The following is a 20,296-nucleotide window of genomic DNA, read 5'->3' as shown; positions in this document are numbered from 1 at the left end:
GGTCCTCCATTTGCCATTTGAGTAGATACTCTTTCTGCTGAAACACAGAAATAAACACTGTAACAGATGCTAAATACAACGGTTTTGTTTAATTTTTGTTCCCTGCATGTCAGTGGAGGTTCTGGTTAATACAGTGTAATGATGTCCATTACAGTCAGAGGATTTCCAATGAGAGCGATCTGGTACCTTTTAATAATACAAGTTTGCTTTGTTTTTACAGCGGAGAAGTTGTGCTTTGGGTTCAGAACTGGGGGTGACCTTGCCATGGGGTGCTGATATCATCCACTTGTAGGGAATGAGAATGTTGCCCCCAACTAGGTCTGATAGCACTGGGGAACTTAGCTCCCCCCCCCCCAACAAATGAAGATTGGTAAAACATGTATTTTTTTCAATGTAGTTATCAATGTATTTAGATAAGGCAGCACAGCAATTTGCTCTGGGGTGGTAGTCTCCTCTGTTAACAAGAACTCAAGACTAACAGCTGACTAGCCAACACCTACAATACTACCAGTGTCTAACTCAGACAAAACAAACATTTTAATAAATAACTCCCCGACTGAGAGGAGAAGGCAGGAAGCAAGGAGGGAAGATGCCTCTCCTCCCCCCAAAAGCATGTGTGCGCGCGCGCATACACAAAACAAAGCACAAAGGGACGTGGGGGCTTGACATTCAGCTAAGAGAGACCCTTTTGCATACTCAGAAAAGTATATACAGACCAATGTGGTGAAGGAGCAGCTGAAATGCCCCCTAACCGGGCTACAGGGTGGCACTGGTGAGCAAGGCCAAAAGGGGACCTCGTAGGTCTCGAGTACAGCTTGACCTCATCCTCCTATGCTCTAGCTGTGGGCAGGGAATGCGTGGCTCTTCCCCTGCCTGCCTTGTCCCCTGAGGAGCACAGTGGATGAAATTTGTAACAGCAGCAAGAGAGGAGGGGACCTATTTGGACCTGCACTGATTTCTCCTTAGTCTTCCCTCCATGCTTCACTGAAGAGTCTCCAAGATATCCCGCATTCATAGGACATCTCCTTCACTGGCAAGGAAGGCTACCAGAAGTAGGGAACCGGTTAGGTTTTTGGCTGTTTCTATAAGCCCTTGAGAGACCTCTCTAGTTTAACAGTTTAAGCCAACAAAAATAATCCTGCTCTCAAAGCCCAAATGTTTCCGGTGACCAGAGCAGCAGGATTTTTGACAAACCGGTAAGGAGAGAAGGGCTTTCAGTACGGAACGGGGTAGGGCAAGGTCAATGGAAAGTCTCTCCCCCCCCACCCTCACCCAGCCCAGAAGATAAAGGTTCGAGGCACACGTGACTCTCACAGTTGCAGAAAGGGAACAATTAGTGCAAGTTTCCCACAGACACCCAAATGCTGTACTGCTGAGAACCATTATTATTAAAGAACATACACACAACTGAGGAAGTCTAAAGCTATTTCACTTCCCTCCACCCCACCCTGAAGCTTAAGGAACAAGCAGCTCTCTCCTCCAGTCTGTCCCTTGGTAATCTTCAGTGCTGATCGGACATGCCATGCCTGCCCCCTTTTACTAGGCAAAGGAGTGTCTAAGGTTGGAAGTTGACGGAATTCCTCTGGAAAGAGCCGGCTTTGGTGTAGAGTGAGGCACAGCTTCTAAAAACGGGCAGGAAGCAGAAGTCCTGTTTGCCCGGTGCCAGGCTAAATGGGTCACTGCAGTCAGAAAGCATGGCATCCTACCAGCTCCAACCTGTTCTAGCTTTTCTCCTTGGGAGATTTGTTTTTGGACTCATGCTTGTTCCCAAGTAGCTTCAACACTTTCATGGGCTTGAATTTTCCTTTTTTCTTGCTGTCAGCCTCTGCCTCCTTGTGAAATTCTGGAGAAAGAGATACACAGTAAACACAGCCTTGGGGGTAATGTATGTATGACAGCTTTCATGCAAATGATCACACAGAAATGACAAATTCAAGCAAGTGCCTGTATGTAAAGATGTGCAGAACAAATTCCGGTTCCTATTACTAGAAAAGGTAAATTTTGTAACTGAACTACATTAAGTAGATTAGGCAAATGAGCATAACTTGTATCTTCATGTTCAAACAATTCAGATTGTTCTATAATCAAGAACATGCACTATTTGCAGAATTTGGAATGAGGTTTTATTATTATTTTTTTCCCTTGAGAAGCTAAGATGGCATTTCTGGTTGGGTTACCAGATGTCCTCTTTTTAGAGGACATGTCCTCTTTTTCTGGTATCCGTCCTCTTTTGGGCTGTTTTTTAAAAAATGTTGAAAATATTCTCTTTTTGGGTTGGAAGATTAGGAACATTCCTAGTTAGCAGCAATTATCACATCTTAAATAGTAGGGGTATCTAAAATGAGATTTGTCATAGTGATCACTTGTTTGAAGTAGTCAGGAAATATGTCTTCTTTTTTTGCAAAATATGGGAACCCTAATTTCTGGAAAACTGCAAGATGAGAAGGATCACCTCTGAACAGACTCACAAGCCTTTTTTATGTCAAACATATGTGCCTCACAGGTAATGGCATGCAGTTGGTCATTGGCTGGTTGCACCCAGACATGCCTCCAACCCTTTTCTTCGTGAAGATATGATCTCAAATTGGAATTTTAACCACATATTCAGGGGTAATCCCAGGGCTGTGTGTATGCCATAATTCCATGAGAATACAGAATAAATACAGAATATTGTCTGGGTTGCCAAATTCTGTTTCTTGAGAATCTTGCAGTGCCCCCCCCCCCCTTTTAAAGGAAGCATGTTCCTAGCCCTCATGGCTGAAGAAATGCTTGAAAATGCATGGACAGCACCTGGTAAAATCTCAAGACCTAGAAAGGTTCCCACTGTTCAGGGACAGGGTTTCAGTGCCCTTCCTTGCCCTGTCCCAGGACTAGTCAAAGCAGAAAAACAAGTGTGTCCATGAAAAAAAAGCATGACTTGTGGTCTTGTGAAGTGGCCACAGGGACAGGGGAAGGGGAGGGCTTAACACCCCTTTTCTCCGGAGACAAATGGGGTGGGAGGAGGGGAAGGACTGGCATCTTTGGCACACTGTGTCTGAGGTTCCCCCTCCCCACACAATCCCTTCTGAGGGATAAGGGGAGCTCAGTCTCCTTTGTCCCCTCAGGTGACCTTTGCAGGAGGCCATTCCTAACCAATGCTTTTTATGTTTTGTACGTATTTTAACTCTTAAAAAAAAATAATAACGATGTACGTCTGGGAAGAGGGTTAATTTTAATAGTTGTATAATGTAATTTTATCATGTGTTTAAACCACCTTGATGGTCTTTAGAAGGGCAGAAAGGCTGGATACAAATTCTGTAAATAAAGAAATGTGCTGCTCCTTGTGTTGGCTGAATTCCCCCTCGCCCAGCCACCATATTTAATGTTCCTGCCTCTAACCAGGGCTGGCATCTACATGCTGTTTTGGGAGTAAATAGGTAACTGGAGGATGGTGGTGGTAAACTGCTTGATAGGCCATATTGCCCCACAACCAAGGTGGCACTGAAATTAGGAACTACAGTTTACATTCCCACTTAAAAATTTGCATTGTGGAATCCACTAAGGTCATAGTAATTTTCCAAGTCTGTTAAAAAGCATTTAGCCAATCAACAGTCTCCAGAAACACCATTTTCTCCCAGGAAAAGTTAAGGCCGCATCCCGCTTCTCACTTACCTTTCTTTTTAATCATGGCTTCTAACATTTTATCCTCTTCTTCTTCTCTGGAAAAAAAAGGAAAGCAAGACTGAGATTTTTGCCTTAGCAAGAGCAGCTATGGCGCACCTTATGTTCACGAGCTATAGAAATTACTCTTCTCTGAATACAACAGCCAATATTCCCTAGCTATACCATCCAGGCCAGGCATTTTCCCCAACCCACTTTCACCCAAGGTACTAGCATCAATGCACTTGGGCACCCGCAGATTTCACAACCACACTGTGCAGCTGTGCTATGCAATGCTGCAGCCAGCACTGCCTTGCCAATCGGTTACCCAGAAGTAATCAGAGGATGTGCACTGGTTTTCCCCAGGCTACCTTTGCCGGTCCTCATCCAGGCAGTTGATGATGGCATTCCGTTGTTCGATTATGGTGACCAGCTCTTGCATCAGCACCTTCTCCCTGGCCCGGTCCTCATCTGTCCACTCTTTCTCTACCCAACAAGAGAACAAAATGAAGTCACGCAAGGGCTTCTGCTCACAACACAGAAGAGGACAGTGACTGACCCCCTACTCTGCCCCTTCTTTAATATGCAAGGTCTTGGAAACACAGTGATGACTGGACCCAGGCTCTGGCTTTCTATCCTGGAAGGCAGCATCACAGGTATAAAAAGGATACTACCTTATTAAGCAGCACGAGCAAGGAAATCAAGAAAGCATACAATTCCTGATTTTCTTGTTTGAGACTGAATGGTCATTATATTCAAAGTGCCTTTGAAAAAGTGCTCAAAGTGCATTTCTCCCCTTTGTTGACTAGGAAATTCTTCCCTGTATCTTTCTACTGTTTGTGTCTTGAGGGATAGGGCTGGCCTGGCAGGAGGCTCTTTTCTTCTTGTTAGATTCTGGTCTATTACTATAAACAGAAAGAGCATGCTGAAAAGCTGGCCCTGAGGCACAGAGAGCCCTTTCCTTTATTCAAGAGTGCTCTCTGCTGGCAGTCCGGCGGCTGAAACAGACAACAAACAAAGCGGCGATTTTTAAAAACTACAATCTGATCTACTGCTCAGTGGTGGGCACATGCTTTGCATGAAGAACGTCCCAAGCTTAATCTCCAGCTGGAAGGATCACTGGCAGTCTGGTCTAGGAAAGATTTCAATTTGAGACCCTGGCCAACTCTTGCCGATCAAAGCAGATAACACAAGTAGGACTAAGCTGCCAAAAACCTGCACAAAACTGGAGGTTAAGAATTGTTAGGGTTGCCAGCTCTGGGTTGGGAAATACCTAGAGATTTGGGGGGTACAGCCTGGGGAGGGCCGTGTTTGGGGAGGGGAGAGCTCTCATCAGGGTATAATGCCATAGACTCTACCCCTCAAAGCAGCCATTTTCTCCAGGAGAACTGACCTCTATCGTCTGGAGATCAATCGTAATACCAGGAGATCTCCTGGCCCCACTTCGAGGTTGGCAACCCTAAGGATTGATTATTAGGGGCCTTTGCATTTTGGTGTTTATGTATCTGTGACATTCTCCTGTGCAGGTATACCTGGGGGGAGAGGTACATTGGAGGGGAGCAGGACCAACAGTGTAATTTCTGTCTCCCACCATGCATGGAAATGAATGCATGCACAGTGCGAATTTAAGACAGCTTCTTCTGTTTATATGGAGAGGTGGAAATCTGGGGATTTTCCACCTGTGGACTTCCAGCTGCGGACCATGGTTTCCCGCCTCCTTCCTCTTGCTGCAGCCCAAAATGCCCCCTGAAATACTGTCCCTTGGGGTCCCATGCCCAAGCCCAGATATTGTTCTGTAGGTAGAATTTTGTTTACACCAAGCACATGTCCACATCAACATCTTTAATTTTGCCTTCAGTGATGGATCAGGCCTTAATGGCAACAAATACACGCAATAAAGTTTAGTATTTCTACAGTGCTTTTTAAAGTGTTGAAGCACATTTTATAATTATCTTCTCTCAACAACTCTGGAAGACAGCTTTTTCATTCTCACATTGCAGAAGAGGGGCTGAAGCAAAGAAGCTTGCGTAAAGCCACCTATTGAGCTCATGGCAGAGATGAGATGTCCGTCTGAAACATCTGGGTTCAAGTTTCTTAGGTGCGACTCTAGCTTGCTCAGAATTCATGTCCCTGGTTGCTTAAAGTTGCTCAAAGTTGCTTAAAGTCATGTCTTTAAGTTGTTTAAAGAAACTGAAAACGCTGGATAAAGAAATGCCAAGTGTGGGTTAAGCCTTAAAGGTTTCTAAACAAACACCCTGGAGAACCAGCCATCCCAGCATTCCTGGGAATGGGGCACACTCACCTCAAGGAGGCCTGGCTAAAAAAGTGCTTGAAGCCACTCCGATGTGCTACCAAGAAAGCCATTTTTAAGAATCCAGGGAGAGTCTTACCGGGTTTATTGAGAAGGCACCGGAGTTCATATTCAACATCTGCCTGGCGCTGCTCCAAGTTCTGCTGCTTAAAACTAAAAAGAAGAGAAGCGGAGCATTTCAAGCCAGCATCAAGACTTGGGGGAAGGAGGGAATCTTAACAAGGCAACGTGACGTTATTCTGGGGAATATTCTCAACACTGGGGCTTGGATCAGAACAATTTCCACCCACGGAGCATGGCTTTCTTGCTTTCCTGTCCCCATGGAGTGACATTTGGGTAGGCATTTTTGGCTGCAGCAGGAGGAGGGAGGCAAGGAATTTGTGCTCTTAGGGCAGAAATCATTCTGTCCACAGAAATGCTCTGCTGGATCCGGTAGCAAACTGGACGTGGCTTCAGCCCTCTCCGTTGAAAGGGATGGAAAATAGTGTGAGAGAATGTCAAAGAGGGCTCTCAGATCTCTTCCAAGGTATTTCATGACCGAGGAGGGGGAAGGATCTAAGCTCCTAGGAAGCCATCCTGGGCTTGCAAGAGGAAGGGCAGGATAAGTTAAAGGGGAGGAAAACACAGGAAGTTCTAGAAAGGAAGAATCCCTCACAATTTCCAGTTTGTGTATGACTAGAACTTTTACTAAGTAAAACTTGGTTGCTTTAGAGGCAACAAGAGATGTTACCTGCCACCCACCACGTTTCCACTGGGAATGCATACACCCTTCCACTGTTAGGGAATTCTCTCCCTCTGCAGATTCAGCAAAGTCCAGCATTAGCATTTGTTAGAAAGGGGAAAAGAATCTGCCTGGGAGGCCTGGGCTTTGGGGCTCAGGGGTAAAGGATGGGAGGCATTTGAATGATGCTTCCCGGGTGAGGAAATTGTATTCTGCTCTGTTGCTTGTCCCAAGCCTTCAAGGCCAGGCAGGCCACCGGCCAGTTATTCATACTCACATGTAGATGAGCTCAGACTCACGGCGCACCAGCATGTGCTTCTCATGGATGAGCTTGAACCAATCTACCAGCAGCCCATCTTCAGGAGCATCTGCCAGTTATACAGGGACAGAGAAAGAAAGTTCAGGAGCACAGAAAGGCTGCCTTCATTTCTGGGAAGATGCAGCGAAGACTTTCTCTCTGCTACGCAGCTCTTATTTCTGTACAAACAAGACCTAGAACTGCTCTTTTATTTTATGCATTTTCCCCAGTCACTCACATCTGCATACATATCCATTCCCAAACCGCTCATGCAAACTCCAGAGGGATATTTACTTGTCTCTTCCTTTCCAAGATGTTACTAATCAACCTCTTCCCTCCTTACCTGGTTAGTATGTTTTTATCCTTCCTTTCCTCCAAGGAGCTCAGGGTGGCATAAATTGTTTTTCCCTCCTCCATTATCTCCTCACAACAACCCTGCAAGGTAGGTTAGGCTGAGAGTGTAACTGGTTGCCTAGCAAGCTTCATGGCAGAATGGGGATTTGAGCCTGTCTCTCCTAGACATGCCAATTAGTAGACCACACCAGCTCTTGTCTTTGTTTTTAATGGAGAAACCGGTCTTTCTACAAGCAGCAAACCACAAATGCCTGTTTGCTGTAACTGAAGAGCACCGCACACCTTTGAAAGCATTCAGCTGCTGCCTGCATTCCTCCAAATCTTCCCCATAATTCCTTCTTACCATTCTATCAGTTTGTCATGATGTTCTGATACCACCTATCTAAAAACGCAGGGCTGCTTCGGCAGCAGGACCATCTTGTGCTGCTCAATCATTGCTTTCCCCCCATCAGCTGCAAGCAGCGGTTCCACACAGTACCACACCTCTCCTTCTGACAGCAAAACTGGGACACCCATAGGCAAGGTAAGCGATTCTGCACACACAAGTCCACAGGAAAACCTGACTTAGTAAATTAACCAAAAGAACCCCCTCCCCAAACAGCCTGATGAGGACTGAGTATGCACTCGAAGGTACAGAATGTTGAGAGCAGCTGAGCCATCAGTTAAAAGGAAGGGGAATGGGGAGAATTAGGCTCCTCAAACCTTATAGAACCCAGAAGGGGAGATTTTGGGGCATGAAGTAAGATTTCCAGACCATCCCCATTTCCTGCAATTGTTTGCAGGCTCCCACTATGTAGCCCTCCATTCCCCTTGCAAATTTAGTAATGTTGATTTCCGAAGCCAAGATTCTACCATTCAGCAAAGGTCCTACTTCTCCCTGCACCTTCTCCTTTATGTTCCCCACCTTCCCCATCTGTTGTAAAGTGGCTTCTGCTTTTGGGCTGAGTTATTTCCTGGGCACTTGCAGTGGCTGCAGCATTCAACACTTGATCTTTGTGCCAATGGAATAATTGTTATTCTGCACTTTCCCCACCAGCAAGATAGCAAGGCAGACTTGACTTCACTCAAATTTCTTCTCACTGTAGGTAGGGTTGCCAAGTGAATTTTACTCCCCGGCAGGGGAGCCTTGCCGCGCTCCGGGAGCTGTCCCTTGTCGTGCGCGCCGCCAGCACGTCACCGGAAGTGACGTGCGACGTCGATCACGTTGAGGGCGTGGCCCCGATCTTCGGAGGGAAAACCATAGAGTTTTCCCTCCGACGATCAGGGCCACGCCCCCAATGTGATCGACGTGGTTGCGTCACCTCTGGTGACGCAGCCACGCTGCGCTTCGGGGGGGGCGAAGTTCCCCCCGGGGCCCGATTCCGCGGCGGCGGAAATCGGGCCTCCAAAGCGGGGGTTTACCCACCCCCACTTGGCAGCCCTAACTGTAGGTCCCCATGGTGGGTAACTTTTTGTCTATGCTGCCCAGTGGGCAACAGTGAGCTGCTATGGGAAAGAAGGAAGATTAATCTCTGCACGTGTCTTCCATTCATACAACCACAGGACACAACCCAGACTGGAATCAGAGAACTTGGCAACACTGAATGTTTAAATTCTTCGTGAAACGGAGTGAACAGATGAAGTCAACTCCAGACTAAATCGGACTAGTCAGGAAGCAACCAGGCATTGCCCTCAGGATAAGCATCAAGATTTCTTTCTTCATTTTCATCCTTCCCTTAGAAATAAGGAGGAAGGCAAACATGTTCCCATCGTTCCCGGGTAACATCATTATTTAAAACATTTAAACAATTCAAACATTAGCATTCCTAGTACATAAATACAATAAAATGCCAGATAATAAATAATAAAATGAATAGATAATAGATCCAAACCAAAAACATAGTTAAAATATGGCATAAATTCTCAAGGGGGAGTAACGTATAATCTGTCTGTTCTGAGGGAGTGGGAGAAGAAGGGGAGAGAGGAGAAAGGAGGAGGCCAATTGAAGATGGAGCCCATCACCAGTGTTCCCTCTAAGCTGAGTTAGTGTGAGCTAGCTCACCGTTTTTTTAGCTTCCGGCTCACACAGTTTTGCCTTAGCTCAGGAAGGATGGCCCCAGAGCAAACTGACTTATGCAGTAGCCAAATCGCTCGCTCACAATTTTAATGCCAGTAGCTCACAAAGTAGAAGTTTTGCCCACAAGACTCCACAGCTTAGCGGGAGCACTGGCCATCACTGTCCTCAGCCATAAGCCTGGCGAAACAACTCTGTTTTACAGGTCCTGTGGAACCGTATCAGACCCCGCAGGGCCTGGATCTCACCCAGAAGAGTGTTCCACCAGGTCAGAGCCAAGGCCGAAGAGGCCCTGGCTCTAGTCGAGGACAGCCAGATGCTCTTTGGGCCAGGGATCACCTGCGGACTTTGATCGCTGGAGTGTAACACTTTTGGGGAGATACGCCAGGAGAGGCGGTCCTGAAAGTATGCTGGTCCCAGACTGCTTAGGGCTTTGAAGTTTAGTACCAAAACCTTGAATCTGATCCAGTCTTCACTCTGGAGCCATGCAGCTGGTAGAGCCCCGGTTGAATATGTGCTCTGAAAGGTGTTCCATTACATTCTGATTTCCACTGGCTCACTGAGGCTCAAACGAAACGTGACCATTTTTAACAAGTTGAGACTGGGATCCCCCCGATGTCGTATTTCGGTGCATGTGCAGCACCCAAGAGGGGTGAATACCACCATGGATCCACTTTTAGTCAGGAAAATGACAGTGGGCAGCAATCTCATGCTGCAGCCCTGATCCGAATTGTCCCTTGTGGCAATTGGGAACTTATTTTCCAGCAGCTGCCACGTGCCTGAGCAGAATGAGAGCTGGATCGAGGGAACCCTGAACCAACTTGTTACAAATCGTCCCTTCTAGTTTGAGCCTGAACTCCTCCGTGCAGTGGTTGGAGCTTCTTTCCCTCCTCGCAGCAGAGCTTTCAAATCTCTGCTGCTCCTAGAGGCTACTTGCACTCAGACCTGGTCCCCATGTTTCCTCACACGTTGTTAACTTTCACTATCTTTACATGGGCTCACTAGCACAAGGAAATAGGGTTGATTGGGGCATCAGCACCCAAGCAAAAGATGACCCAGAGTGGCATCAGAAGGTCCCTTCTGGCAACTGTGGGGGATGATGGAACTTACCAGGAGAAGGACAGAGGCCCAGGCGATGTAGTTTGTGACGTGTCTATGCCACTTGTAGCATGCACCAGAAATGACATCATCATGGTGCACCATCACGGTGATATTTGGGCAAAAACTCTATGGTAAAAATGGCTTCTACCAAGAGTTTTTGCCTAGATGTCAAAGCAGATGTCACTGGTGTGATGATGTCACTTCCTGTGTGTGCTAGAAGTGATGTCACCACATTGCTGGCAGCATCACCTCAGCCTTCCTCTTTCTCCTAGTAAATCCCTCTGCCAGTCAGCTGATCGGTGATGGGCAGCAGGGCCCAGTGGGTGGGGGAACCCCACCTCCACCAGAAGGGCCGGCAACCCTAGAAGGAAGAATGGCCTCGCTTAACAGCTGAAGTAACAGTTCACAATCCACTTTACTATCTTCAGAGTCTTCCTGCCTTCTGCCTGCCATTGTGGCATAGCAGTTAACAGTGTCAAAGTAGGATCTGGGAGACCTAGGTTTAAATCCCCACTGCCATGAAGTCCTCAGGGTGACCTTGGGCCAGTCACACACTCTTAGACTAAAGCCCTAACCCACCTCACAAGATTTTTATGAGTCCAAAGCTGGTGGTAGGGGAACCATGTACACCCCACAATGAGCTCCACAGATACAGGTGAGATAAGAACGCACAGACATCCTACCATGCTCTATGCTGCGGAGCTTTTTCTCCAGCTCTACTCCTCGGTGCTCCAACTCATCCAGCTGCTGCTCAATGCTGTCCATCTCACCATAAATATCCTCCACTGGGACATACTGATCTGACTGAACCTGCCAAAACAAAAAAGTAGCAGTTATTCCTCCAACATATAATAAGCCAGTTATAGCTTCCTCCCACACTGCACCTCTTAGCCAATTGGTAAGGAATTTATCCATCTCACCACTAGAATTTGTGTAAACCTTACTCAACCATAGCAATAATTTGGGGGTTTAAGCAGCACCACTGATCTGAAGTAGGAGGCCATCTCTCATCTCCTTCAACCTCCATTACCTTCCGCTTGATGAGTGGGAAACCATGTCCCGGAGCAGGAGGCCTTGCTGGCTTGGGTCCCTTTGGGGTCTTCTTAATTGAAGGGGAAGTAGCAGGTGAGGGCTTCCGGTTGAAGGGATTCTCTTTACACGAAGACTGGAGGAAAATACACACAAGAATATCAAAGAGGGCCTAGCACTCCACCCCAGCACTTAATGGGTTCTGCCCAATCTATGCAATGCCCCAGCTCCAGTTTTATGAGGTGTATCCAGATCCATTGTGAACTAGGAACAGGATGGGTCATCTGAACCTGAGTGGGGGGGAAGTCATGAGAGCGGGAATATCCTGAAGGATAATGATCTTTCCGACCTTCAGGAATCAAGAACCAGAAAACAATCATTACTGTTCTGAACAATCTATCCAGCTAGATCGAGATGGGTAGCCATGTTAGTCTGTTTGTAGCAGCAGAAAAGAGCAAGAGTCCAACAGCACCTTAAAGACTTAACAAAATTTGTGACAGTGTATGAGCTACGACAGGTCCTTAAAGAGATGGGAGTACCAGATCACCTCACATGTCTCTTGAGAAACCTGTATAAGGGTCAAGAAGCGACAGGTAGAACCGGATATGGAACAACTGATTGGTTTAGCATAGGAAAAGGAGTCCGACAAGGATGTATATTGTTACCTTGCTTATTTAATATATATGCAAAGTACATCATGCGAAATGCTGGCCTGGATGAATCACAAGCGGGAATTAAGATTGCTGGGAAAAAGATCAACAACCTCAGATATGCAGACGATACCACTCTAATGGCACCAAATGAGAAGGGAGCACTCACTGGAGAAGACCCTGATGCTGGGAAAGATTGAAGGTCAAAGAAGACGGGGACGGCAAAGGATGAGATGGTTAGACAGTGTCATAGATGCAACGAAGATGAAATTGAGCAAACTTCAGAGGACGGTGGAAGACAGGAGGGCCTGGCGTGATCTGGTCCATAGGGTCGCGAAGAGTTGGACTCGACTGTGCGACTGAACAACAACAACAAAGGAGCTCATATCCTGCCACAATTTTTTTAGTCAAGGTGCTACTTGGACTCTTGCTCTTTTCTATCTATCCAGATCATTTTTATCCTGTCCTTCTTTTGAGGAGTTCAGGATGGTGTATACATTACTCCCCTCCTCCACCTTATGCTCACCGCAACCCAATAATGTATGTTGGGCAGAGAGAAGGAGACTGGACCAAAGTCACCCATCGAGCTTCATGGCTGAGTTGAGATTCGAACTTGGTCTCCCCACTCCTAGTCTAATGTGACTGAAGAGATCCCAGTGGCTCAGGTAGGGCACACTCCTGGTCGGATGGCAGGCTTTCCCTGCCCAGTGTAAGAGAGGGAAGGGCATAAAATAAGACCCGAAATACTTTACATGGTGGAGGTTGGCAGAAGCATTTTGGAATCCTTGTGCCAACATGCTAAAGACGGAAGTGCGACTGGTGAGTGGAACGTCTGAAGTAGGACTTAAGGTGTCTCCCACGCTGGATGTGGCTGCATTCCCCAGGAAGGAACAGATCTGTAGTTTGAATTGGGCCAGGGCTCTATTGAAGTCAAAGCATGGCTGCATGCATTTATACACAGGCTAAAAGTGTTTTTCTTCTTCATAGGAGGACGGTTTGCTATACAAACTCAATTAAGTCCAGTTCTATTCCCACTGGATGCAGTGTCTAGCAAAGAAGGATATATTGTGACTCGGGAAAAGCGAATGTTTACTAACCAGAAACATTTAAAAGATCTAGATCGCTTTAGTTCAGTTATATGAGCTCAGAGAGTATGCTCTACCCGGGGGTTTTTTGCATTTCCCCATCTCTAACCACTCCAGCTCATGTGAAAATTTTAACAGTTCCTCGTTCCTGGAGACCTTTTATGCGTGCGTGTTTGAATGCTGCCCCTTCAGCTGGTCTGTATGGAAGATATGGCAATCTACCTTATTTGGATAGGCTTTGCCAATGTGGCCTGAAAAGAGTTGACTCCTTGCGCCACACAATTCTGGAATACCCTTATTATAATTTTTATCATGAATTATAGATTGCCCCTATTTTAACATAATTACCTTCTGCCTTGTCAAAAGATAATATAGTCCCTTATCTGCTGGTGGATAGAGATCCAAGGATTACGCTGAACATGGCCAAGTATCTCTCCACCATATTTTCCTTAAAGAAATAAAGGCTCCTTTTTCATTGCTCAAGATGGTTGGATCAAAGGAGCTTGAAAGAAAGATCTGTAGTTTGGGGGTGTGCTTGGAGCCAGACCTACTGCTGGTTAAGCAGGTGGCCTTTCCTGGCAGAAAAGATCTAGCCACTGTGGTGTATTCCCTAGTCACATCTAGATTATATTACTGCAATGCATTCTACTTGGGGCTGCCCTCGAAAAGAAACTTCAACTGGTACAGAATGCTGCAGTCAGGATGTTTGACTGGAATGAGTCATAGGGACCAAATCATTCCAATCTTGGCCCATCTACACTGACTTCTAACCAGTTTCCAGGAACAATTCAAGGTGTTGATCTTTAAAGCACTAAATACTTGTACACCAGCATATCTGCAGGACTGCCTACTCTTACAAACCTACCTGACCATTACAGTCCTCATCAATGGCCCTGTCATTTGGTGCCCCCACCTTCTGAGATTTTGGCGGGTGGCAACCTGGGAGAGGGCCTTCTTAGTCGTGGCACCAAAGCTCCTTCTGCTGCCATCTTCTGCCAGCAGATGAAGACTTATTTGTTTCATCTGGGGTTTCCTCAGTGATCCCTCCTTCCTTCCCTATATTTTAATTGTTTTTATGATTTGTATATGTATTTTAGAATGGTTTTAATTGTTTTAATGATGTGTTTTGGTCGGTTTTAATGTTTTTTTTAAAAAGATGTATTTTTATTACATTTATCTGTTAGGCACCTTGGTGGCCCTGATGAGGGCGGAAAGACAGGGTATACATTTTGTAAAATACAAGGGGGAAGGTAATAGCTCAATATGGCAAATTTTGCCACATCACAATTTCCATTCTTGGACAGGAGGGGGGGAGATGAAACACAGCTGTGAAGTTTGCTAGCATAGCCGGGTTCTAACTTGATACCTTCCTGAAACTGCAATCAAGGTAATGTGTTTGAGAGGGAAGTGAACTTTTTTGTAGGAAAACATCTTATTAGAGTCCTGTATACTACAAGTGAGCCCAGCGTCTTCCACAACGCATAATCCTGTGATAAAAAGCAAATAACCTTGCTTTTTTAACCCCTAGCCAGCTTTGCTGTAAACACTGCTCTTAATCAGCTGACTGAGGATTTCATTTCCACTGGCAATCACATTGCATAGCAACAACTTCTGCCTGGCATATGTTATTGCAGTAATACAGGCACATGCAATACACAGCATAACCAGTGGGTGCTGCTAAATGTGAACAGAAGGAATAGTTCAAATTGGTAACTGGAGAGCAGGCCAGAAAGCTAATATGTACCTAAAGCCCCAGGCTCTTGACCAGACGCTTTGTCAGACCACAACTGCTGTTGGGCTTAACCAATTCCAGGCAGCATCAGCAGGCTGAAGAAGCATTTAATGGATCTTTGAAAGGCAGCGTTCCACAAGAAGGGACTGTCAGATGGGTAGCAGAGCCCCAGCTGCTCAATTGTGAAACCATTTAGAGCTGCCTTTATTTTTTTTGGTTGCTTTTTGTAATGTCTGGCTGCTAGTGCACATGCACAGAGACAGGTCACCACCACATACCCCTGCCTGAGGACAGAAGCAGTAGGATGGCAAGATGAGGTCACCCCAGTAGGGTAGCCATGTTCCTGCATGCAGCAAGGGATTCCCCACTTTCAGCCACTGACACTCCCCACACATATACCGCCTGGTAGGCCAACACGGGGGAAATGAAGGGGGGAAAAATCACTGTTGGCAGAAGTGATGTCACACCATTCTAGGAATTTGCAGAAACTTTATGGTAAAACCATAGTATCCATGCTAATGACCCCCCCCCCCCATCCTCACTGGATACCATACTCTGGCTGGCAACACTATCATTCAGCAACAGGGAGGATTCCTTTTTAAGCATGGGGAAATTAAGAGATTTTTCCTCCTCTTCCTGTCACAGAACTGCAGCTCAGTGGGTCCCCTGACCTGGAAAGGTCAAAGATCATGAAGACACAGGGCACCTATAGAATCCCAAGTCCCATAATCCTTTGAAGTACCTTTCATGCTAGTTTCCTTTGCTTCTTAAACTTGAAATCAAAACTAAAAAGGGAAGGTCGTGGCTTGTGCAAACATGCGCACCATGTTTGCTCCTCGTCCTGCTCTTGTGACGGTCTCCCCCCCGCTAACTGCCGTTGTGGGGGGCGAACAAGTCCCCTGCCCCCATCCTCCCTACGAGAGGTCTGGGTGAAGACCACCTCAATGCCAAGGCATGGGGGGGGTCTCCAAAAGAGTAGGATGGCTCGGGAGTGATCCGAGACTCACCCTCAGCGTCACGCCATTTTCCCGAGTAGGTAGATGTGCTGAGATTTTCGGAGCCAGCAGGTAATGAGGAAGAAGAAGAGATTGGATTTATACCCCACCCTTCACTATTCAAGGGAGTCTCAGAGTGGCTTACAAACTCCTTTCTCTTTTCCTCTCCACAACAGACACCCTGTGAGGTAGGTGGGGCTGAGAGAGCTCTGACACAAACTGCTCTTTTTCAAGAACACCTCTGACAGAACTATGGCTTGCCCAAGGTCATCCAGCAGGTGCAAGTGGAGGAGTTTAGAGTCCACGCCCTTAACCACTACACCAAAAGAACTTTATCCCTGGAACCTGAAGCTTCCACCTACCTTCTGCTGTGCTTTGGGGGAGGGAGAATTCCTAAGAGTCCCACTCAGATCAGGTGACAAGGGGACAGGGGTTGGAGAAGCACCAGGAGGAAGCTTGGGAGACATTCGTCCCAGGCTAGTTTTCAAGCTCCCAGACGAACCGCTTCTGGTCGCCTCTAAATTTGCTCCATCGCCGCAGGTGGCCAAGTCGCCGGATGATGAAAAGGAGGAGTTGGCGGAGCAGCTTGGCAGAGCAGCAGGGATCTCGCAGGAAGAGGTGCTGGCAAACGGAGGGCCTGAGGAGGAGACTGCGGAAGCCGCTGGAGCGTGGACCATTGGCTCCGAGGAGCTCTTGGGCACAGAGGTCTCGTCCAGGCTGCCATCGGTCTTGGCCAGACACTCGGATGTGATGCTTTCCAGGCTGAGGGCAGGCGATGGGGCGGAGGAAGATGGCTCTGAGTGGGAAAGCCTGGAGATGGGATGGCGAGCTGCAAAAGGAAAGACCACAGAGAGGTAGCATGACGGCAGCTTGTCTGAAGCACACACACTGCCACCCCTCTAGGGCCGCAGACTTTCCACTGGGGGCCATTTAGTCTAGCCCTCCTGGCCATGCGGAGCCATGATGCCCTTCCCTGCCCCCTCTTCCTCTAAAAGCCTAAACTATATAGCATGCCATAAGCAATGAAGTACCCACAGAGAAAAACGATGCGGACGATTCCTTCCCAGCCTCCAGGATGAGACTCAGACTGTAACTCATCTTTTTTAAAAAAACTCTGAAAGAGCTGTTGTCCTGGAACATCTCTCAACAATATCAGGGGGAAAGGGAAACTTCAGCAATAAATCCATGCCAGTTCCCTAGACCTTCAAAACAAAGAAAGGTTGGCCCAGGCTAACCTCTCTCTGCTGTTGGAGGCAGCAGAACACTAAAGGTTGCCTGGGCCTAGGATGGGAGGAAGGAGATGACGGAACTGATGCTGGACGTGTGGCTGAGCACTAATCCATCTCCCGTTCGAAGGGGACACGGGGGCACTCACCAAGTGGGGAGGCACTGGGAGCCCTTGGAGCCGGCCGCTTCTTTGTCTTTGGGCTGCTGGTCGGTGTGATGCCGTACCAGGGATGGAGGACCTTGGGAGTGGCTTCGCTCTGTTCTGGCTGTTGTGTGGTTGGTGGTGTGACAGATTCCTCCTCCGCAACAGCATTATCCTCATCCTCATCGTCCTCATCCTCAAAGGGATTGTAGGGTTTTCGCTCCCGGGGTCTGCTCTCTCTGCCTCTTGCTTCCCCTGCTGCCTCTTCTCCCTCTTCTTCTCCATCAGAAGCCCTTGGTGGGGTTTCTTTGCTACTGCCAGGTGGGGGAGGAGCAGGCTTCTTCTTGGGCTCTGCCTGGACCAATGCCATCCATGGAGGGTCCTTTCCCCTTGGAGTTTCTCCAGCACTGGGTGGAGACAAGAAAAAGTGCAAGGAAGAACATGAGGGGAAATGCATAAAAGAAGGAATAAAATGCTTGGGATTTTAACAAACGGATAGTTCTCTTCAAGTAATTCATCTCCATCGGTTCAAGTGAAAGCAATATTCTAGTACTCTTGCCTTCAGGGCTGTATTTTGCAGCTGCACCACCCAAGCATAGAAATGGGTTACTGAGCACAAAACTCCTCAGCAAAGATAGATTTAAGGTGCACAGAGAGTGCCTGATGAGTCTTAAGAAGCCACATGGGATATGAGCTGGATTTTCAGTTGGCAGATTGTGGGGCTTCACAATGCACTACACAGCTTTATCCCCTCCCCCTGGTTTGTGGAAGCAAAATAACACACACAAAAACAATCCCCTCTTGAACTTAAGTGCTATGGTGTTTCTACAAATGTCTCACTGTGGGATATATCAGTTGTGATATTAGACATGTTTAGGCACCAACGTCTTCCACAAACCTGACTTGTAAGCAGTCAGTCACACTGATGAGAATTAATTTTCCAGACACACAGGCCCTGGATTGGGACTGTGGGGCTGTTTCCTGACCCTAAAAGGCCCTGTTCTTCCCACTGGGGGCTGTACATGCATTGATGGGCTATATACATACAGCCCCCCCCCCAGGCAAATAGCAATTCCCCTGGGGCCATTCTAGTTCAGAGAAATGGCACAGGGGAATGGCTGAAGTCACCCCACCCCTCCCCATAGTCCTGAACCAAATCAGGGCTCCATGCACGTGAGAAATTAGTTCCCATCAGCATGATGTGTGCCTGACTGCATACAAGTCAGATTCAGGGAACCCCAACACAACACACCAAGTATCATAACGTGTCGTTTAGTCCTTTGATAAACCCTTCCTTGCCTCAGTTCTCCGTCCTCTTCCTAAAGTCTCGTCATCCACCTCCCCTTCCCTCAGGTTCCTCTTTACTCCTCCGTAAAACTCCTTCTGTCTGGGTTCCCTTTTCTTTGGCTTCTTGGGATCTTAGCTCTCCCCCGTTTGAAATTTTAATTCCAGTGAAATGATCAAATTTTCCTTCCCTCTCAAAAGAGGGACAGTCACTATTTAGTTCCATCAGCATCCGAACATTCTGCGCCAATCAGCTCCAAAGGCTTTGTACCACAGGCACAATGCAATATAGGTTTGTTCAGTTTGTATAATGTATACAAGCTACAGAACACAACGTTTACCTTTAAAGGCCTTCAAACCTGGGGCCCATGTACTTGAAGGACCACCTCTCCCAGCACGTCCCCGTGTGGCAGCTCTGTTCTTCCCAGCAGGGTCTGCCATCAGTATCCCTCGTCTAAGGCAAGTTTGACAACAGTTTGGGCTCGAGCCTTTTCCATGGCCACCCAGTGCCTTTGGAAGAAGCCTGGGGGGCTCCGACCCTCCCGGATTTCTGGCAAGGCTGCAAAAGAGTTGTTCTGGAGAGCTTGTGGGGCAGCCTGGGCCTGTGCAAAAGGGGAATATCCTGCCAGTGGGAGGGCATAATGTGTTTTACTGACTGGTTTTAATGCTTTTATTTCTGTTGTTTTAATGTTTGTTTTATAAAATCGCTTTCACGCTGTTGTTACCCGCCCTGGGCACGGAGATGCTCAGGAGACAAGTGGAATGCAAACTATTTTAAATAAATAAATAACACTTTTTTCAATGCGGAATTTTGATGTTTCATTTTGAAAGCTCAGAACGTACCCAGGCCAGGCCGTATCCTGTGCTAAGTAACGCTTTGGGACTCTCTTACTATTGTTCTGAAAGTGTGAATCATTGCTGGAATGGGAGAAGTCATGTAGCTTAGGACATCAACTTCCCCATCTTTCCCTTGTATATGCTTAAGAATTAAGCGCTGCTCTATACACAGGGGAGACCTCTTTGTGAAAATTGATGCACACACACCATCAGTTGTGAAATACCATGTAAGTGTTCATTTTGACCCAACTATACAGATGCAGGAGCTATTAGGGAGGATCCATGTATTGGGGAGGACCCATGGCTCAGTGGCATAGCTCATGCTTCCCATGAAAAAGATCTCAGGCTCAGTCCCTGGTATCTCCAGTTAAATTATCCCGGTTATCAAGTTTTGGGAAGGACCTTTCTCTGCCTGAGACTTGAGAGAGCCACTGCCAGTAAGAATATATAATACCAAGTTAGACGGTCTGATACAGAGTAATAAAACCTGATACGGTCTGAGAGACACTGGAATTCTTTCTTTAATAGTCATGGGGTCACCCACCTCTAGGTAACAAGTTCAAACGAGCCCTGTTTTAAACCCCCGGATTTGCCCACAATGACTAATATGTCTGGACTGAAAAAAGGGAATGAGAGGGAACCATAACATTTGTGCCTCTCTCTCTATGTGATTTGCAGACAAAAGAACATACCGGTCTGAAGAAGCTGGTCTGCCTCTGGGCTTTGGAACTGGAGGCCCAGGCGTCCCACCTAGAAGATACAAGAGTCCATCATATTTCTAGAAAACACTTCCAAATCCAGGACTTAGCTGAAATTATCTTAGAAGAGCATAGCTAAT

General features: G+C 47.0%; 1 protein-coding gene across 1 annotated transcript in view; it reads right to left on the bottom strand.

Moving 5' to 3' along the window:
* Positions 1-84: 84 nt before the first annotated feature.
* The window catches only part of MICALL1 (MICAL like 1), a 43,615-nt gene continuing 23,403 nt past the window's right edge, over positions 85-20,296 (bottom strand). Inside the window, exons 7-16 of the mRNA XM_015405990.1 lie at positions 20,151-20,208; positions 17,344-17,744; positions 16,331-16,797; positions 11,508-11,642; positions 11,161-11,287; positions 6,949-7,039; positions 6,030-6,103; positions 4,011-4,125; positions 3,652-3,698; positions 85-1,843 (exon numbers count right to left, since the gene is read on the bottom strand). Of these exons, the coding sequence (XP_015261476.1) occupies positions 1,722-1,843; positions 3,652-3,698; positions 4,011-4,125; positions 6,030-6,103; positions 6,949-7,039; positions 11,161-11,287; positions 11,508-11,642; positions 16,331-16,797; positions 17,344-17,744; positions 20,151-20,208 (1,637 nt within the window). The 3' untranslated portion in view covers positions 85-1,721. The remainder of the gene's footprint in view (positions 1,844-3,651; positions 3,699-4,010; positions 4,126-6,029; positions 6,104-6,948; positions 7,040-11,160; positions 11,288-11,507; positions 11,643-16,330; positions 16,798-17,343; positions 17,745-20,150; positions 20,209-20,296) is intronic.

The sequence above is a fragment of the Gekko japonicus genome, unplaced genomic scaffold (genome assembly GCF_001447785.1).
Source record: "Gekko japonicus isolate JY-2015 unplaced genomic scaffold, Gekko_japonicus_V1.1 scaffold385, whole genome shotgun sequence".
Classification (NCBI taxonomy): Eukaryota; Metazoa; Chordata; class Lepidosauria; order Squamata; family Gekkonidae; genus Gekko; species Gekko japonicus.
The sequence above is the reverse complement of the archived record's forward strand: the minus strand, read 5'-3'. Positions and strand labels throughout refer to the sequence as shown.